This window comes from Anas platyrhynchos, chromosome 1 (assembly GCF_047663525.1).
Source record: "Anas platyrhynchos isolate ZD024472 breed Pekin duck chromosome 1, IASCAAS_PekinDuck_T2T, whole genome shotgun sequence".
NCBI classification, from domain to species: Eukaryota; Metazoa; Chordata; class Aves; order Anseriformes; family Anatidae; genus Anas; species Anas platyrhynchos.
The window spans coordinates 180669611-180688867 of NC_092587.1; the positions used below are offsets into that span (position 1 = coordinate 180669611).

Genomic DNA, 19257 nt, shown 5'->3' on the forward strand with positions numbered 1-19257 from the left:
AATCCCAAAATCAAACAAGTCACCATGGCTAAAAGAGAGGTTTTAAAGCAATCAAAAATGGGGACAACTGCATGAGGCAGATCCCTTCTCTATGTTATTACTTAACTCCAGGCATCTCTATAGTCCAGCAAAGGTGAGAGAAAGCTCCTTCTGGCTTAGATAGCACAAAAGGAATTGTGGTGGACATCTGCCTGTACAACTCAATCCCATCTGTAGTGCTTAAAGGGAAATCATCTGTTTTAACTTTAGTGGGATTAAAATGGATGTCTCTGAGCTAGTTAGTACAGTTTTCCTTCACGGTCAAGACCAAGGGCTTTCCCAGAGGGTCGTTATACTCCTCTTAGCATAAACATGTAAGATGACACATCAGTGGAAGGCATTCCATCTTCAAAAAATAGACATGCAATGCCTTAAATGCAGAATACTCAAAAAGAGGAAAAAATATGTCTGAAATGTAACTGCTTGTGCAAGAACCAGTTTTGATCAAAGCTAAATGAAAGAACAAACTGCAACTCACTTTGTGTCTCATTTTTGCAAGCCTTGGATTGTTGTCTCCCAAACATCATTTTGTTGATTCTTGAAAATGGAAAAATGCCCATCTGATCTTCAGGCAGCTCACATCCCAGAAATGGTCATGTGGCTGCCCTCAAGGTCTGGGGTTAAACTGCACTTTAGTCTACCTCATTTAAGCTGGTGTCTTTAACTATTAGCAACTGAAACCTTAAGGCAGCATACTGTTATTTGTAAGAGGACCTCACCCTCACAGCAAGGTCTGAATGTGTTGTGCTGTCAGGGTGAAAGGACCCCCACCTCACCCCATCCCTCGCCTAGGAGACACCCCTTGCCTTGCTGACATAAGCAGCTCCTCAATTCTGCATTTTCCAGCAAGAGATTTTACAAGAGAAGGAGGCAGGGGAAGAGAAGAAGCTGTAAGGCATCAACAAGGCAGTTCAGTATTTTACCCTGATTGTGCCACAAACATGATAGGTCCCTCTGCGACATACACGGATGGATGGCAAGTGTGGTGGTCATGGAAAGTACCAGTGGCAGTAGCAACAAAAATATTTCTGGCTTCAAACTCAGATCATCAAAAGCTATGCCAAGACACTGAAATTTATCCCATGCAAGGACTGACTTGAAAACAAAACAAAACAAACAACAACAACAAAAGACAACTTAGGACATAGACAATTTAGCGTAACAGGTATCTACTTATGGTAAGTATCTACTAACAGGTAAAATTATTCCACTTTTGATTAATGCTGTAGTTCTTGAGACAAATTATGAAGTTCATGCAAGAGCACAATGAGAATTGAAATTATATTAGCAGGTGGTAGGAATCGTCCTGTAGTTCAGAGGAGCGAGAATTGTTATGCCCATCAAAAATAAATGTGTAAAATATTATGAAACAAACAAACAAAAAAAAGAATTTAGCTTGTGGAAATGTGAATGATCATATTTTTATTATGGCTGTTTTGTTACTTTCAGAGGTTTAACCTAATTATAAACTGTTGATTCAGGAAGGTCTTCTGACCAAGCCCATCTAGGCTTCTCTGATCACTAGTGTCCCAAAGAGCTGCAGCAAAAAGGAGTCAGATGATCTCCATAAGACTTATTCTTGAAGAACAGAACATGCAGTAATTCAACAGCTAATAAACACAGCAAGGCAAATATAGGACTCTGTCATCACGGAGACCTAAGGCTGTGTGAGAGCTGTGATGAGGAATAAAGGAGACTTTTTAATTCACTCAGCTGACTGCTCCAGAGGGCCTTGCTTCTCGTTACCATGCCAATCAATTTATACATAAAATACTGCTATGTTAGAAATGTTACCAGTTATCTCAGACTTTCTGACCATTTTCTAGGAGCCTCTGCTTGACTCTTGTTGGCAGGGAGATACAATGCGCCAATTGTACACGGGGCTTTAGCTGGGACAGCCAAATTTCAGTAGCATAGAAGTGATATCTGAACTGAGCCACAGGAATGGGCTGCAGCCTTGGATTGTTCTCAGTATAAAATTAAGAAATGTGGAAATATTTGCTTTATAAGGCTGTGATGTTCACTGATGTTCTGTGACACTGTAAAGACCGTTGGACAGAAACCAATCTAAATGTTTGTTCCACATTTCTTTCGGTTTCTTTCTAGCAAAATGATGCCTTACTAGCCCCATTGCAATAATATTTGGTTGGATCAGCTGAATACTCTCCCAGTATTTAATATAGGAGAAAATTCAACCAGGCCAACAAGTGATACACTTATGGCATTGATAAATTCAGTAGGCTTAATTGAGCTATCCTGCAATGGAAAAATAAAATTTATGTCCCAGATTATTATAATAATAAAGACAGAAAACATTGATTAAGGTGAGCACCGATGAGGGACTGCCATCAGAGTCAGCAATCCTGAAGAAATTAGAGGAAATTGTAATTGTTTCCTGTGCCTTCAAAGTGAGTTCTCCAGTAGCCTTCATCCTCCTCTACTGGCTTCTACTTCCACTCCTTTTAGCTGTCAGCCAGGAGGGAGAAGGTGAGGGAAGGTACTCGAGTGTCCCCTGGGTCCATATTTGTGCTCTATGGGAGATGTTCAGGACATCAGAAACAGGAACTGTTAAACAAAAGTTATTTTCACTTTACTCTCCCTCCCCTCCCTCTCATTCCCACTGCAGTTATGCACGACCACACTGATTCAGTTGTAAGCCAAATATCACAACTTTCTCAGGGCCTCTGGCCTCCCAAACACAAACAGACTGGTAAAGAAGAGCAGAGATTTCCACCACAAAGACAGTCTGTGCTCAAGAAAAGGCAGAGGTTTTGTGGAAGAAGATCTCTAGGGAATATGGTTTCTGTTCTCCCTGGGGAGCGGAAGAGGCTTGTTAACTGCAAAATAAGTACTTCTCATTACTGCATGACCAAAGGGAAAATAAGGAGGGAGGTTATCTTAGAGCAGCAGTAGATGTAGAGTATGGCAAGGCCATTTTCAGGGACAGTTCCACCACTCGGTCTACATGGCTGCCACCCATGGTCAGACATTAATAATAATAATAATAATAATAATAATAATAATAATAACATATAATATTATAATAATATAATAATAATATAATAAAATAATAATAATAATAATAATAATATTATTATTATTAAAAAAAACACAAAACAAAACAAAAAAAAACACAACATCCTCAAGCTTAGTGGCCTTTCCTTGAGAAACACATTAAGGATGTCTCCCAGTTGAAAAGACACCACTTTGCAGATGCCTGCAACATGAAGTCAAAGGAAAAGAAACTCTGGGTCACACCAAAATCTCGCTATTGTGCCTGTCTTTATCTGGGAGGTTTCCTTTGTCTGGTCTGGCTTGTTTGTCAGGGGACCGAGGTCTGTTTATACAGCTATACAAATAGCTCTTTGGATTGGCAGTTGTTACGCTCTACCACATATGAACTCACACTGAAACACTTTCATGGATCAATTTTTAAAGGGAACCTTGCAAAAGCTATTTATTTTGCTTTCACTTTTTTTTTTTTTTTTTTTTTTTAATTGGATTTGCACAATTTTGTTTCTCTGTGAGGTATGACTCTTAACATAATTTATTTGAAATTTGTAATTTGTTTGGTCCAAAATATAAACTATATATGTATAAATTATAAACTACTATAATTAAATAAGGATTTTCTCACTCTCTCTCATAAACATAGAAAAGCAAGTGTATACAGTCCCATAATTATTTATACAACTAGTCTTAAAATTCTTTCTGCTTTATTTGTCCTTCATGGGGTTAGTTTAAACGATCATTTCACTGCTTCTCTTGTACCACAAATTCTTCAGACTGACTGGGACTGTAATTTCTATTGTAACACAAAACAGTCCAGTCCAAAGTCATGCTAAAATATAACATAGTAAGATAAAATTAAACTCTCATTTGAAAGCCTCTAACACATCTTATAAAGAGAGACCACAGAAAACTCACCCTAAAATAATTATTCTGCCTGCCCTTTGTCTAAAGGCAAAGTCCTTTCATATTTACTCATCAGGTATGCTATTGATTCTTCTGCTGACCCGGAGTTCAGTTCAGCAGTCTGGGGTTGAGATATGTGCTAGAAGGAACTAGCCAACCTTAACTGGGTGAGATAGACTTGATTTTGAATGTATGCTCTCTGTCCTTTCAGTGGCTTCACCTGGAATACCTTCATCTATAGGTGTTCACCATGTTGTGAGCACCAGCAGTAGTTTTTGTTCTTTGGCTTGAAGTTCTTCCAAAAATCCTTTCCCCCCCTTAATCTGCCTAAATGTTAACAAGACCAAACTCTTCTTTCAGTTTCTGCTCTGTCTGGCAGGAAGGTGCAAAGGACAACTTCACAGAGCACACTTCACAAACCAGTGCTACAGTGATGCCCTCTTTGCTGCACTACAGAGAACTGTGACAAACACAAAAGGCAATATTTCACTCCTGACATTACAGAAAATTAGATTTTCAAATCCTTTTTCAACAGCAGACCATGAAGTGTGCATCTAATTTGAAAAGCTCCTCTTAACTGCAAGGGTAATTTCTCCCTAGCACCAATGTGAATGGAAATTATTCTTTTTTAATTTACCTAATCTGTCATGAATTAAAAAGTGAATATAGGCTCTAGTTGCTATTGCCATGAAAAATTGGCCTTTTTGCCTATATTTCCTTTAAATGCTCTGCATTTAGCCCTCCTACTTGTGTCTACTGCACTGTATATATATAATGCAGTAGACAAACCCAGGAGGTGTTTCATATATATATATATATCATATATATAAATAACCATATATGTATATATATATATAAAGTCTCTGTAAAGAGGAAAACCAATGTACCCTAGATTTTGCTGTTCTCACTAAGGACCCTGGATTTTGAGGAGGTTAAACAACCAGCTTACACATCCTGATCTGCAGATTTGGGAGCATACCATGAAACCAAGGAAAGCCAGACATTTTTAAAGGCAGAATTTAGAGAACTAATTTTAAAACACCACTGACCTTCATTCCTTGTGTTTCCTGACCTACTGTTATATTCAAAAATGTTTCAAAACAAAAGGAGGAAAAAAAAACCAGCACATAACATCCTCAACTACATCTCATTGGGTGCCTGCCTGTCACAGGCAGTTTCCTTTCATTTGCTCAAATCTGCTAATTAAATCTAAAACATTCACTTCACGCAGTAACCCTGAGAAACACGAGGAACAAGAGCTTCTCTCCTAAGCCTGGGAAAAGGCTCTGCTTCAATCTCCATCTCACCCAAGTCAGCTCAGGCCAACTCCACGCATGGATCAGAAGTTATCCTGCTTATTTCGATCCCTTGGTTTTAAAGTTCAGAGATGAAATTCAAAGAGAAAGGGGGAATGGGAACAGGATACCAGTGTTGGGAGAGTTGTGCTGTTATTGTCAATTAGAATCTGCTCAGTTATCACACGTTTCAGGGCCAGGAGTTCTGGTGCCTCCCCAGGGAGTGGGCAGAGCATCTCCTGTCTTGCTGAAACGGAAAATCAGAATGACTTCTGTAGGAGCTCAGGGGGGCAGTTGCTCAGGTGATGCATGCTGATCTCTTCTTTTTGCAGAGATTTACCCATGCAGATCTGATCCTTTGCAGATATTTGGACCTGCCTCCTGGTATTGTCAGATGGGTATTGCTTGTCTGGGCACAGCCATCATAGCAGAAATCTTCCCTCTTGCCAACACAATTTTGCAGAAAAATGCCTCCCACAAAATGATACAGAAAAAGACACTGAAAGCTGGCTTAGGTGCATCTGGGAATACTGATGTCTTCAGAAGGGGACTGGTTGGAAATCCCCAAAGCCCTGCTGTTAACAACTGGGTCAGTAACACCCTGCCCAGATTATGTGGGTTGCACATTGCACCTAGAGATAAAAGATGTAACTGTGACAAACTGTGAACACAAATGATGTTTGCATTTATTTTGTTAACATATCTTGGAGGGAACCTGGATCTGCCCTTGATAATATGTGAGGAAGTGTCCTGCTACGTATTTTGGGCTCCAAGGGGCAGGCAGGAGGCTCCCTCTGAGCACCAGGCAGCACTTCTGTGCTGGGCGGGCGGCTGAGCACTGGCCCAGGCTGCCCAGAGAGGCTGTGGGGGCTCCTCCTGGGAGAGCGGCACAAGGCACCTGGATGGGGCCCTGGGAACCCTGCGCTGGATGGTCCTATGTGGAGCCAGGAGCTGGACTTGAAGTGTAACTGAAGCCTGCATGGAAAGGAAACACAACTGCTCTGCAGAATATTCCCATCTCTGTAACATGCCACAGTGTGTGTATAAAAGATCATGTCCCCCTGTAAACAATATTATCTGTGACAGCATTGTGCATCTTCAGTGACAGCATTAACATCTGAAATTTCTGTTTTTTTTTGCTCCCAGGGCCTTGCTGTGTCCATTTGCAAAGCACTACTTGGTCTGCTGATGGAGCAGAGCCAACATGCTGGAGGAATGTCTGTGTGTGCATACAGAGCCCTGGTGCCATCCAGTGGGCAGATGTGCTGCCCACCATGGAAGTAAGTTTTCCTGAAGAGCTGTGAAGATGCCATCCCTGCTTTCAGAGACCCCCTTTTATCCCAAGCCAGGCACTAGGGGTGGCAGGGTTCAGCTCTGGGTTGGTGGGTGCAGGGATGTGTGAGCTTTGTGCCTGAGCTCCATGGCACTCAGTGCAGGTTGTTAAGGATCATTTCTCTTCATCTGAGGAAAGAAGGGCGAAACTCCTGCATGCACAAAAGAAGAACAAAAAAGACTAACTCCCCTTCCAGAGATGTCGAGGGATTTTTTGAAACAGCAAAGATCCCATGGCTTGCTGCAGCAGAGCAAACCAAGCTACCAGGGCAACTATGAGAAGTTCCCATGACAGTGTTCCCACATTGCCCAATTGAGGAATTTAGAAAAATATTGTTACCAGCAGCTGGCTTCAAGGACAAGGTCTACATGACCGCTAATCACAAGGGGGTTGTTTTTTGCAGGTGGGGTTGTTTTCTTGTAGTTGTTTGTCTGAGTGCTTTTGACCAATAATCTTGTGAGAAACACTGTCCACCTCTGTTAAGTTCACTATAAAAGTTAGGCTATTCGGGCAATAAAATGTAGCATGATCTAAAAATGTTAAAAAAAATGTAGCATGACCATACTGGTGTCTGTCGTGCTTTTGGCCGTGCTTCCTGCAACACAGACACGCACGGGTGGCCCTCTGGCAGTTGAGCATCAAACATGTCATCTTCTGAGACATCCCTGATGGGATTTGTTTTGGGATGCTGAGATCAGCTCACCACTTGACATCACATTTCCACAGACTTTACTTGACTGCCTCCAAAACCGTCTTGTTTGGACACAAATCCAAGTTTCTGGCCAGCTTTTTGACCTCCTGCCCTGTCTGTCACTTTGAGAGAAAATGCAACAGCAGAAGCTATGGTGTTCAGGATTTTTTATTTTTATTTATTTATTTATTTATTTTTAAATAAAATCAGCATGTCCTTAGTTGGCAGAACAGCTCAGAGCTGGTCAGAAACAACACGCCCTTCCCAGCCGTATCTACCTCATGGCATTAGACCCCATAAGGCATGATGAAATGCTCTGTGCTGGCCACTACATTCAATGCCAAGAATAGGGCTTATCTCATTTGCATCCTTTCAGAAGTGTGATTGCAGTCAGGATCCTGACCCCACTCCATACCTTATGGACTTTCTGATTTACTGCAACATGCTCGTCTCTTCCCACTCCTTGTGAGTCAAGAGCTTATCTGGGAAAACAGATGCCTTGAAAATGTGGGGCCCCTGTTCTCTGTTCCAGCAAAATTCCACTTATGGGGGACGTGGGGGGATTACTTTAAATCATCGTTAAGCTCCCTATATTTCATGGTAGGCAGAGGGCTAGTTTTACAGACACAGACGTTAAAGCACATTAAGGCATTGTGATATAAGGCCGCCTATTTAGGAATGCTAACACCTTTCTGGCACACAGCAATAGGCAGAGAAGGTCCTGGCTCCTCTGCCATAACAAATATCACCGAGGTTAGAAGAACAGAAAGGAAAATACACCTACTAGAGGATATTTATCTTACTTTCATTACTTATTCATCTTTACAGTCTGAAGCTAGCCTTTCTGCCACAGGGGTTATAGTAGAAATAAAGACTGGCTTAATTGTATTTACAGTGCTCTTAAAGAATAAATAACCAGGTCTACAACTCAAATACCTGAAAGTGACCTCTCTAAGGAGCCAGACAGGCAGGATGCTCTACATAGAGCAGGGTGAGATCACATAGAAGATAATGTGGATAAGGTGAAGAAAAATGCATCTCTCAACTTAGCAGAATACTCCTCATGCAAATGCAGGTAAGGAATAAGGCATCCTCCCCTTTACTGCAGATGTTGATGCATTTGAGAGATGTGCTTTGAGCATCTCCCCGTCTGCCTGCAAAGGCAACCCCCAAGCACCATTCCTACAGCTGTATAAGCCCCCTTCCATCCCTCCTGTGCTACTTTTTGCCCCTACCACCAAAAGCAGAAATGCCTCCTGCCAAATCATTTTCCACCACAAAGCCCTCAGTTAAAAGAAGCTAAAACTCCTGCACCCAGCCCCAGCTTCTTAGAAAGAAGCACAAAACTTATTCATGGTCAGAGAAAAGAAAAGAAAATATTTCCCATGCCTTGGGGTTTAGGGAGCCAGGCAGGCCTTGCTGAGGTCCAAGTTTATCTGCAGTTATGCAGTAGAGAAAATACAGACATGGTCAATATATGCAGACCAGTCTGCTCGTATACATAATGTGCTTTATTTGGGATAACTGAAGACTGAGCTACTGGCATAATCTGGTGGAGGGGTGCTGGTGTAACAAATGCCCATTATGATTTTTAATGCTCCTTAAAAATGTTTACTTTTTTTTTTTTTTTTTTTTTTTTTTTTTTTTTTTTTGAGGAGAAGGGATCACTCACAATACAAAAACTCTGGTGGAAAGTCATGAGACAGACAGGGTAAAATCTGGGACCAGACCTGTTCTTAGATCTCCTCACCCCACTGCTTTCTGCAGTAGGGTGCAAGTGGGGATGCGCTGGCAGGAGCCCTTCAGCAGCTTTGCATCAGGGAGTAGAGAGGAGAGGAGAGGAGAGGAGAGGAGAGGAGAGGAGAGGAGAGGAGAGGAGAGGAGAGGAGAGGAGAGGAGAGGAGAGGAGAGGAGAGGAGAGGAGAGGAGAGGAGAGGAGAGGAGAGGAGAGGAGAGGAGAGGAGAGGAGAGGAGAGGAGAGGAGAGGAGAGGAGAGGAGAGGAGAGGAGAGGAGAGGAGGACTGGATCCAGCATCGCCCCACATCCCCCTCCACTTGGAGCAGCAGTGGTCAGAGGTGCCCTACTTCTGGTTTCCTTGGACACCCTGCCATCAGCACATTTGTCGTCCTGGCCTGCAACCAAAGAAAGACCTGTGCATGAGAGGAACTTGATAGCTCAGAGGGATTTAGGAGATGCATGCCTATGTAGGCTTACACTCGTGTGCATGTGCCCGCATGTACCTGTGTGTGCACATGTGCTCATTTTTGGGAGATTTCTGGGGGTCAGCTCTTCAGGGACTGTGCAATTGCTGAAAAGAACAGAAGGTGGCATGTTTTCTGCATTTTCACATGGCAAAAGTGCAGTAAAAGAAATACAGGAAGGAGCTAAAGGAGGAGAAAAAGAGGAAGAAAATAAGTAAAGGAATACAGAATGAAGCAGCCAAGCCCAAACCATACCAATTCTATATGTTTCTGCTGTTAACAATTGCTTTAGCAGTGAAGGCTATTTTTGCCCATCAGTGTAATGAAACACATTGATGCCAAAAGAGCTGTTTGCTAGACTGAACAAAAGCACAGTCAGCTGTGGTGCATTTCATTTCCAGTACTTAAACATCTTACTAAAATTGTAAAATTAAAATGTGATTTCCTTTCCTTTCCTTTCCTTTCCTTTCCTTTCCTTTCCTTTCCTTTCCTTTCCTTTCCTTTCCTTTCCTTTCCTTTCCTTTCCTTTCCTTTCCTTTCCTTTCCTTTCCTTTCCTTTCCTTTCCTTTCCTTTCCTTTCCTTTCCTTTCCTTTCCTTTCCTTTCCTTTCCTTTCCTTTCCTTTCCTTTCCTTTCCTTTCCTTTCCTTTCCTTTCCTTTCCTTTCCTTTCCTTTCCCGTCCCTGATAGCTTTCCTTTAAAGCACAGCCATTTGAGAGATGGCTACAGGCACACAGGAAAATGAATTTATTTTTGCGAGAAAAGAAGTAAATAAAGTAAATAAACAAAGAAATAAGTTAGAGATGATGACAGAACTATTTGTTCTCACATCATCAGATTAAGGTCTTTCTGAATAGTCAGCCTGCCTTTGTGAAACTGTTCCTGCAGTCAAGTGGCTTTTAACCTGCCAGCATCCTCTTGGCTGCATACTTCTCTTGAAAGCACATATTTATCTCTTTTCTTAGCCATCAATCTATTATAACCAACAGATTTGCCCAAGGCTGTGTGACAGAGGCATGAAAAACCTATTTGCCACAGAAGCCCCCTTACTCACCAGGCGGGATGTCCTGTCCCTGGCGTCTCAGGCTCACCCGTTTGTTTCAGGAGCAGATGCCCAGCCTGTTTGGTGAGGGACAGGCTGAAGGTTAGGTCTGACGGCAGCAGGGGGACAGTGAGGGCTCAGCTGGACCAAAGAGACCCTTTCCTTCCCAGCTAGGGGTGCCGGGAACCACCAAGTCCCAGCCCGTGGGCACTCGGTAGTAAAGCTGCTCCTCTGCTGCCCCTTTGAGGCACCTTGGACCACATCCCACAGCAGGCTGAGTGGCCAGCTTTCCTCATTCCCTGACTGGATTTTAGTTTTTTACCTTCACCAAATGAAGGAAGCTTAAAATGTCTGGGGACCTGGCAGAAAGGACTCACGTGGCCCAGACGCTGGCAGCATCATGCTGTCCCTGGCCCTTGGAGGCCTGTGCACACTGATTGAGCCTTTCTCTGTGCTCAGGGTCATTTCCAGGCTACTGAGCGACCACAAACAGCTCGCAGCAGTCACAGAAGGGGAGCCAAGAGAGCGGCAGCCCAGGAGGAGGTCTCAAGGACAAAGTTGCCATGGGTAATGTTTTCCTACCCCCGGGCTGTAAGCACTCTGGATAGGGAAATCCTGCTGCTGCAGCATCTTGATGGAAGGTGGATAGAAGAGGCACTGACACATGGTTTGGAGAACTTCTGTCACTCAACTTCTCCTGTTCTCAGTGCATTCACTTGCCATTTACCACATCTGTCCAGGCATGAGGCATTTGGGGGAAGGGCTGTGCCCCTCCTGAACATCCTGCAGCAGACCATGACTGAGGAGCACAAGCTGGAAGCAGACCCTGCAGCTGCCAGTCCCAGAGCTGCGACCACTGAAGGCAGCATCTGGAGGATGGTCCTGGTGCCACCAGTGTGATTATTTTTTGGCTTCAGCAGAGCATAGCAAATCAGCCCTCCTGACCCCAAGCACTGGCATGTGTATTCTCAGGTTTTTGCCTTGGGTCCCTGGGATCCCTTCCAGGCAAACACGCCTTTATTTCTGCTTCCCAGATTATAGCACTTCACCCTCCTGATACTGTCTTGAGAAATTACATGAAATAAAAATGTGCATTATCTAATGTAAAAATATGACCAATAATATTTTTTACTATATACAGACATATATAAATATTTATTATATACTATATAAAATACACAATATACTAAATATGCCTATACATAAATTTTAATACATATTACATAACAAAATCTATATAACATTTATATAGTAATAAAAGCATGTTCTTTGTGTGTATATGTGCTTTTACAGTCATGTTTTGAAGCTAATCATTTTGCTGGAGAATATAAATTCTCAGCTGCTTCATGAGGAGATGAGGGTAAGGCACATTACCACAGCTGACAGCTCCAGATGGGAACTACAGGAGATGCCTAAGGCTGCAAGAGTTTTTTTGAATTATTGGCATCACCCTTGGCAGTTGTAATGTTACAGATGTCCAATGCCTTTCCTGAGGAAACTGAAATTTTCTGGGGGAGAAATACCTTTCCCTAAGCTTCATTCTGAGAGCGAAACTGGACAGGAAAAATCCAAGCTGCAGTGCACCAAGCCAAGGGAGCTCAGACAGAAGTGGTGGCCCTGTTCTCTGACTGCAGTGGTGCTGGGTAGGGAAACCACCACAACCGAGGACATAGTAATGAACCAAGTTGCAGGAGGTGCTCACGTGAACTTCTTCAGGTTAATGTGTGATAACAGAATCTGAATTTCCTGGGCAAGCTCTGTGAGACACTAGTATAGAAAAATCCTGACATTAAGAGAAAGCAGCTATTGGATTGCCCGCATTTAGCCTGGCTACAGAAAAGCAAAAGGCAGGTTTGGCCTCTGAAACTCATCTTTTTGGAAAAGCTAGTCTGGTAAAAACCATTTAAATTAGCAGAGACAGTGGTGGTCACACACCACTCTTGGGCTGGTTTAGGTCATAGAGCACATCCTGCACCTTGGCAGGAACCACTAGTGATGAACCAAGCTTGTCTCAATACCAATCTCAGCATGGAGACCCATAATCTGCAGTGAGAATTGCACTCCTCTCTTGCACATCTTCTGTTAGGCAGCTTCTAATGGTTTGTGCCTATTATGACACAGTGCATTAATGTGGTGGGTGGGTGTTTTTGGATGTAGTTGTTCAAGTTCATCCGTGTTAGCAACTGAGCAGTGTTTAGGTGATGTGAACATGGTCTGGTATGGCTTCAGCCTCTGGAGTCTTTTAAGACATGACATAACTGAGCACATCCTCTGAGCAGCAGGGTGAGCTAGTGGTCAGCCTTATGTTTCTCTCCAGGCGATCCCTTTGAGGGTGGATCTTTCCCTTACTCTTATGGGGAAGGCCCGTTCCTGTTCATCAGGACAAATGTCACCTATGCTAAATTTGCAGAGTGTCTCAAGATCCTGACAAGACTGTGCAAGGTGTGCCACTGATGCTGTGGTCTGTGGTGCTGCTCAGTGATGCTACGAGGTGATGGTAGAACACATCCTATGAAGCCAAACTCCTGATGTATCACCATCATTTCGTCCCCAAGGACAGAGCCTCGTGTTGCTGTGAACAATCAGACAGATGCTGCTCCAGCATCTGTTTCATGGGTGTGACAATACCGGGGAGCAGTCCCCATAGGCCACAGAATAGCTTGTTGTATGGAAATCCAAGTCTCTTACCAAGAAATGGAAGAAAAGCCCAGCCACAACTCCATGAGACCCTTCTTTTACAAAATTGGGTATTTATGTTTCTTTCTTGCCAGGATCATATAAGGAGCATATTTATAAGGCAAATACAATCTTCAGCAGCACCTTCAAGTGGTGCTCCCACCTCTCTATCCATAGGTACTTTATCTCATTCTGTCCAGATCTCATGCCTTCATAGGATATGCACCAGGAAAAAGCTATTGACTCATAAATCTGTTTCAAACAGTTCTCAGCAGGAGATCTAGGTAGACATGAGGTGCAGGTAAGTCAGGTAAGTCATCTGTTAGAGACCATAGGTTGTTGACAAATGAAAATCTTCATTCCCTCTCATCCCAAGAAGAAAAACTGTTTTTTTTGTACTTTCTATTGTCAGTCCCAAACCTGGGACCGAGGACTCTGTCCATTTGTTAAGGCATGAGAGTGGCTTTTCTGGTTGGGGTGATGTGCCCCCATGCCAAGGAGGGGAGTTGCAGGGAAGAGAAAGGAAAGAAGATGAACAGCCTGATCCTTCTCTTGAATTCTCCCAGCTTTTTCTAGCTGGGCCTTACTTAACTGGCTGCTGAAACACACAGATGATTTTAATGGACCTTTCTTCCATGGGTTTCACTCCCCTTTCAGTTTGGCTTACACTTCATCCTGCAGTAAAAAACCTTGCAATTTTTATTTTTTGTCAAGCCAAGGTATTGCCTGCTTCATTTCATTCTTGTACACAGCAAATTTTATTAGGTTGAACCTTTCTAAAATAGCAAGAAATAGTAATTCACTGTTCACTGTCTCTGTAACCTTCAGGATTTAATGCACCTCTGTAATATTCTCCCTTAAACTTTTTTTTTCTAGGCTGAAGGGTAGAAGGGAGTCTTATCCATTTAATCTCTTCTCATGGAGAAGACATTCCTTCTGTGATGAGCCCACTTAGCCAGAAAACCTCCCCTTGACTTCCATGGTAACCGATTTAGGGCTTTTGCTACAAAAAATGGTCAAAACCCACTAGAGATGAGAATCATTACACTTGCTCCTTTTGCTTTACATGTAAACTTACACTCAGGAAAACTTGTATCATGAAATTCAAGTAATAGGAGATGGCAGGAATTCAATGCATGTTTGAACGTTGGCCATTAAATAAAACAAGATGCTTTCTATCAGGATCTTCTAGCTGTTCCCTTCATTTTTACTGGAAGTCAACGGATACTCACCAAAGCAACAGTAGTGCAAGGTAAGTTCTGAATGGATCATCTCTCAAGATAAAAAGTGGGAAAAAGAAAAATCAAAGAGCCAATTGCTTTGGAGTAATTTTCTGAAGAGCTTTCAAAAATTAAGGCATTCAGTGGTAGGAGATGAATTTGGAAAGTCATTATTTCAAAAGAGAGTGAGGATGCATGAAAAAACAAAACAAAACAAAACAAAAAACAAAAAACAACAACAACAAAAACAACTCCTACAAATGCTGGAATAATGCACTCATGCTTGGGTTGTGAAGGGAAAGCCATCCTGGACTTTCTGGAGCATGCTCGGACACCATAGTAGTATTATAACTGCACTAAGTGCTGGAATGAACGTGGACATGACTTAACTGCCATGGACAATCGCTGAGTGGGAAATTAATGCCCTTTGATCTATTGACAGTGCTATAGTCTTGTGACCAGATTCTTCACTGATTTACATCATCTGTAGCTGTTTGCATTGAAGCAGGACAAAAACACATTCGGTCTGATTTGCAGTGGCAGAAATCACAACACAGAGCTCACAGACGTTACACTGCACGGTCCAGCTCAGTCTAAGGAACTGGGTGCATATATAAGCACAAAATCCACATGAACAAGTCTAGATAGCAGAAGAGGACAGACATGGTAATGCACAGGAACATGACATTCAAGACTTGCAGCCTCACTGTTGATATCTACGTGTCTAGAAATTTCTGATGTTCTGTAATTGGAAGAAAAATCCCTCTCTGAGCCATGAGCACACAACCCCAGTGATTAAAAAGCAACTTCTGTGCTGAGCACTTCATGACCAGAAAGCAAATGCTTCAGGAACAAAGCAGTGAGATTTATTATAAACACAACAGTAAGTTTATGTCCCTCTGTCGGTGTAAGAAATTAATTTTTCTGAATACTGCATTACTGACCAGTCTCCACTATGTGACATTTTCACACAGATTTTAGATTAGTAACCAAAACAGAAGTAGTTTTATTTGTTTCCTGATACAAATGCCAAATATCACAGCCATAGACATGCATAAGAAATTGTTCCAAATAAATATGCGTGGAAAGATTTCTGACAACTTGATAACAAATTTAAACACAGTAGATATTGTATAAAGGGTTTAACAAATGGTATTACTGCTAGCAGAATATGTATCTTCAGGGAAAAGAAGATTGAATACATAATCTGGAAATAGATTAAATATATATATATATAATATGTTCAGTTTATTGCATGGATAGATAAATATTAACATATTTGTGCACGTAACTTGGAACGAGGCACTTATTCAGGTTAGTATAAACAAGGCCACTTGTTAAGTAGAAAGAAAAATGTTAATAAGCCTCCAAAACATCTTGCTGAAATCCAAAACCTTGAAGCCATAATAACAAAGGCATGCTGTTACAGATGTACTTATAGTTCACTGAATTGTAAGAAATCCAATTTCTTAAGAATGGGACAAATCCGGCAGGCCTTACTGAAAACATTGGGATTTTTTTTTCCCAGGCAGAGGACTTTGATATCTGATTCAAGACTCTCACTCATTCGTATCCAGCTTTTCAGCTGGCCTTGTGTTTTTCTTTGTTATCAGCAGTTTGCACAATTTTTTATATATTGTTTGAAAAATGTTTGTCTGATAATCCCTGTCAGTCTGAATGGTTTGCAGAGCTGTAATAAGATACTATTCAAAGCAATGATCAAGTTGTCTACCAGGCTCAATACTTGGCTCGTAGAACACATGCTTTTTTGATATGGTTTAATTAAAAGAAATAATAATAATTAAAAAAAAAAAAAAGATTTTGCCTGCAAGAAATTTTAATATTTCTGTCTGTTAAAATTCAAAAGCAGAAAAATAGCTCTACTGATAAACACCTAATTTCTGTATTTATTATATATATATTTTAAAAGATCTTCTCTGCTTACACAAAACAGGCATTTTATAAATATTAAAATGTTCTATTATTTACATGTGTCCCATTTTACTGTAGAATCATTGACTGCTACTATCCAAACACATAGGTTCTAGGAGACAAATTCTGCATTTCTTATTATTGTAGTGGTTTCATATACACGCACAAAGGCAAATTTGATCCTAAGGTTACAATCACGACTTAGTTCTAAGCTTTACATATAAAACATATCCGTGGGTTAAGTCTTTGATCAATCTTGCACACATAATACATGGCTCACAAAACCAGGAACTGCATTAGAAGACCAAATTAATGTCAGGTGACTAGGGGAAAGGTCTAATGCACTGGGCATGTCTTATGGATAATTGTTTCAGGCTAGAACTCAGATTAATTAAAATAAAAGATGACTGCATGACTTTAATAATGTAGTTTGACCCTTAGGTTGCTGAAAACATCTTTCAATTAAGCAGTCTGAATAACAGTCTTCAGAAAAAGAAAAAAAAAAAAACACAGAAAAAAATAATATAGATTCTGCCCTGATTCACTTGCTGAAAAAAATGATGGAAACATGTGAAATGAGTGAAGTCCTAATAATATAAATCCAAAGCAAGAAATATAAGTGTGAGTCGCTCTGTGGGCATATTCACACCATACCACGAACCATGACCCAGACCTTCCCGGGAGAGCTGACCTCCACATTTCTGAGCCTTATGGCTCAGAGGTCAGGTCTAACTGTGCTTGCAGAGCACTGCAGCCAGGCTAGGAAGCCTTTCGGACAGCTTTTTAGCTCAGTGGCAGCATTATGTGCTGGCTGCCAGGCTGCTTGCAAGCTGGATCCTGGCAACTCAGATCTCTACAACATGGTCCCCAGAATGCCAAATTCCGGAGGTACTGAGGCTTGAAGACTGGTGGCTGCCTGCACTCAGCAGCACAGACAGTGGAAAAGAGCAGGTTTTTCAGCAACAATCTCAATAGCCTGCTTCTGGTTTTATATAGTTCATATAGTTGAACTCCACTGACTGGAAAGGATTTACTCATATTAAATGCTAGTGGGACAAATGGGATGACCTATCTTGTAGGTTATATAACTTCCATGGCCAAGCATTAGGCAGGATATCTTTGGGGAAGAAAAGGTCTTGCTTGGATGGGACACTGCTGATCCAAACTTTTGTGAGACATCAAGCTATCAAATGATCTAAATCAGGAAGACTGAGAAAAAAATTAGAATGACTCTTTTGAAAGCAGTCATTTGTTAAAAAAAACAGCCCAACAATGACCCAGCATGTTTGTCAAGATGTGTTATGATTATACAGTAATAAATACTACTTGATTCAATCATGTTATTTTTTTTTTCTTCACTTTGTTGCCATTTAATATAGCAACTGACAATCACACACTGGATTCAGTACCATGATTCCTAGGCTCAGTTCAGGCAGAACCTTGTCCTCTGCATTTTGAATCTAACACTACCATCTTCTCTAGGTACTGAAATACTAATGCTTGCATTTCCCAGCAGTGGATATGCACTAGAAAATATAATTTACCTTACAAAACTTCCATGATCCGTTATAAACTTAAGAAGACTTAAGTGTCCAGTTCTTGTGAAAAACAAAATTCCTTCTCAATTTGTTGTATTCTTTGGCTTTATATAAACATAAATAAGGAAAACATGAGGGAAAAAAAAAGATCAGATTAAATAGCTGAATAAGAATTTGCAGAAAAGAGTATGTATTGCTTTCTGTGACATGCAACTGATTATAATGTTATGCTGTCTAATCTAGCTGTCTTTTGAAAAAGTTCATTTAAACACAAGGAAAAAAATAATCACCAGTATAGCTTAAATGAAGTAAAAGGCTTACAGGAGGGAGGATTCATGCCTGAAGCATTTTATCACCTTTCAGCCTAGCTGTAGACATTGAGTTCTTTGTGAAAAACAGTACAAAATTAACTGAAGAGTGTAAGGATTCTACCTCTCAAGTATTCTGTGTTTCTAAAGAAACAGGTTTCCTCTCTTATTACAGACAGGATCTATAGCACCTTTGGATAGTTTCTTCTACTTTTTTGAAATGTCAGCAGATACAAAACCAAAACAAATCTCTCCCTTACGATGCAGCTCCTTGAATTCCTGCTAAAGATTAGTGCATGATATAAGAACGTCATGATAACCTTTCGTGCAAAGTGGGAGAGTCAGTATAGATTCTTCTATCGTTGATAAAGGCAGCAAGAGTTCAGGATAAAAAATTTCAAGTACACCTAGAAGCACCTTTTATGAGTCACCATGATCTGCTGCTAACAAAGTGCAGTTCAATTTTGTTTTGAGGCACCCTGGATGGAGACTTTGGCTTGAATCCTGTGGTCTTGGGATCAAACCTCAGAGCTATCGCTGGTATAATTGTCTGGTAGCATCATTGGTTCATTGCTGCCTGACTTCTTTGCCGCTTCCTTCTTCTCAGAATTTTGTCTCCGTTTTAGCAGCAAAATGATGATTACAATTAAGCAGATGGCAAGGAAAATGGCAGCAGCTCCACCAACAATTGTGACTATGTTGACCCCTGAACTCTGGTTATTCAGTTCTCTGGGAAGTACACCATTGACCACAACCTCCCTTTGAGGGACCTGTTTCTTGCTGGTGCGATCTAGTGCTATGTGCTGTATGTTTGTTCCTCGGTTGTTTTCTACTCCAATGTCTTTTGCAAGCTCTGGAGCTCCCGCAGCTCCTCTCTTCTGACGTCTCTGTGTGGATGCTCCTTGGCCTCCTCCACTAAAGAGCGAGTGGTACTGATGCTCTACGCTTCTTTTGCCTATTCCACGGTTAGCATTCTCTTTTGAACGTACAGTGTAGATTGTATGGACATACCACTCCCTACCCAAAGACACCTAGAAAGACATGTATTTTGTTTTTAAACACAAACATG

The 19257-nt window shown here is 41.4% G+C and overlaps 2 protein-coding genes across 2 annotated transcripts in view; both read right to left on the minus strand.

The window, feature by feature from the left end:
* The window catches only part of LOC101798073 (complement C4-A), a 54332-nt gene extending 43652 nt beyond the window's left edge, over positions 1–10680 (minus strand). Inside the window, exon 1 of the mRNA XM_005018336.6 lies at positions 10527–10680. The gene's annotated coding sequence lies outside the window, so the exon portion shown is untranslated. The remainder of the gene's footprint in view (positions 1–10526) is intronic.
* A 1155-nt stretch (positions 10681–11835) lies between these two features.
* Positions 11836–19257, minus strand: part of FREM2 (FRAS1 related extracellular matrix 2) — a 130205-nt gene continuing 122783 nt past the window's right edge. The window contains exon 24 of the mRNA XM_038174201.2: positions 11836–19219. Within this exon, the coding sequence (XP_038030129.2) occupies positions 18707–19219 (513 nt within the window). The 3' untranslated portion in view covers positions 11836–18706. The remainder of the gene's footprint in view (positions 19220–19257) is intronic.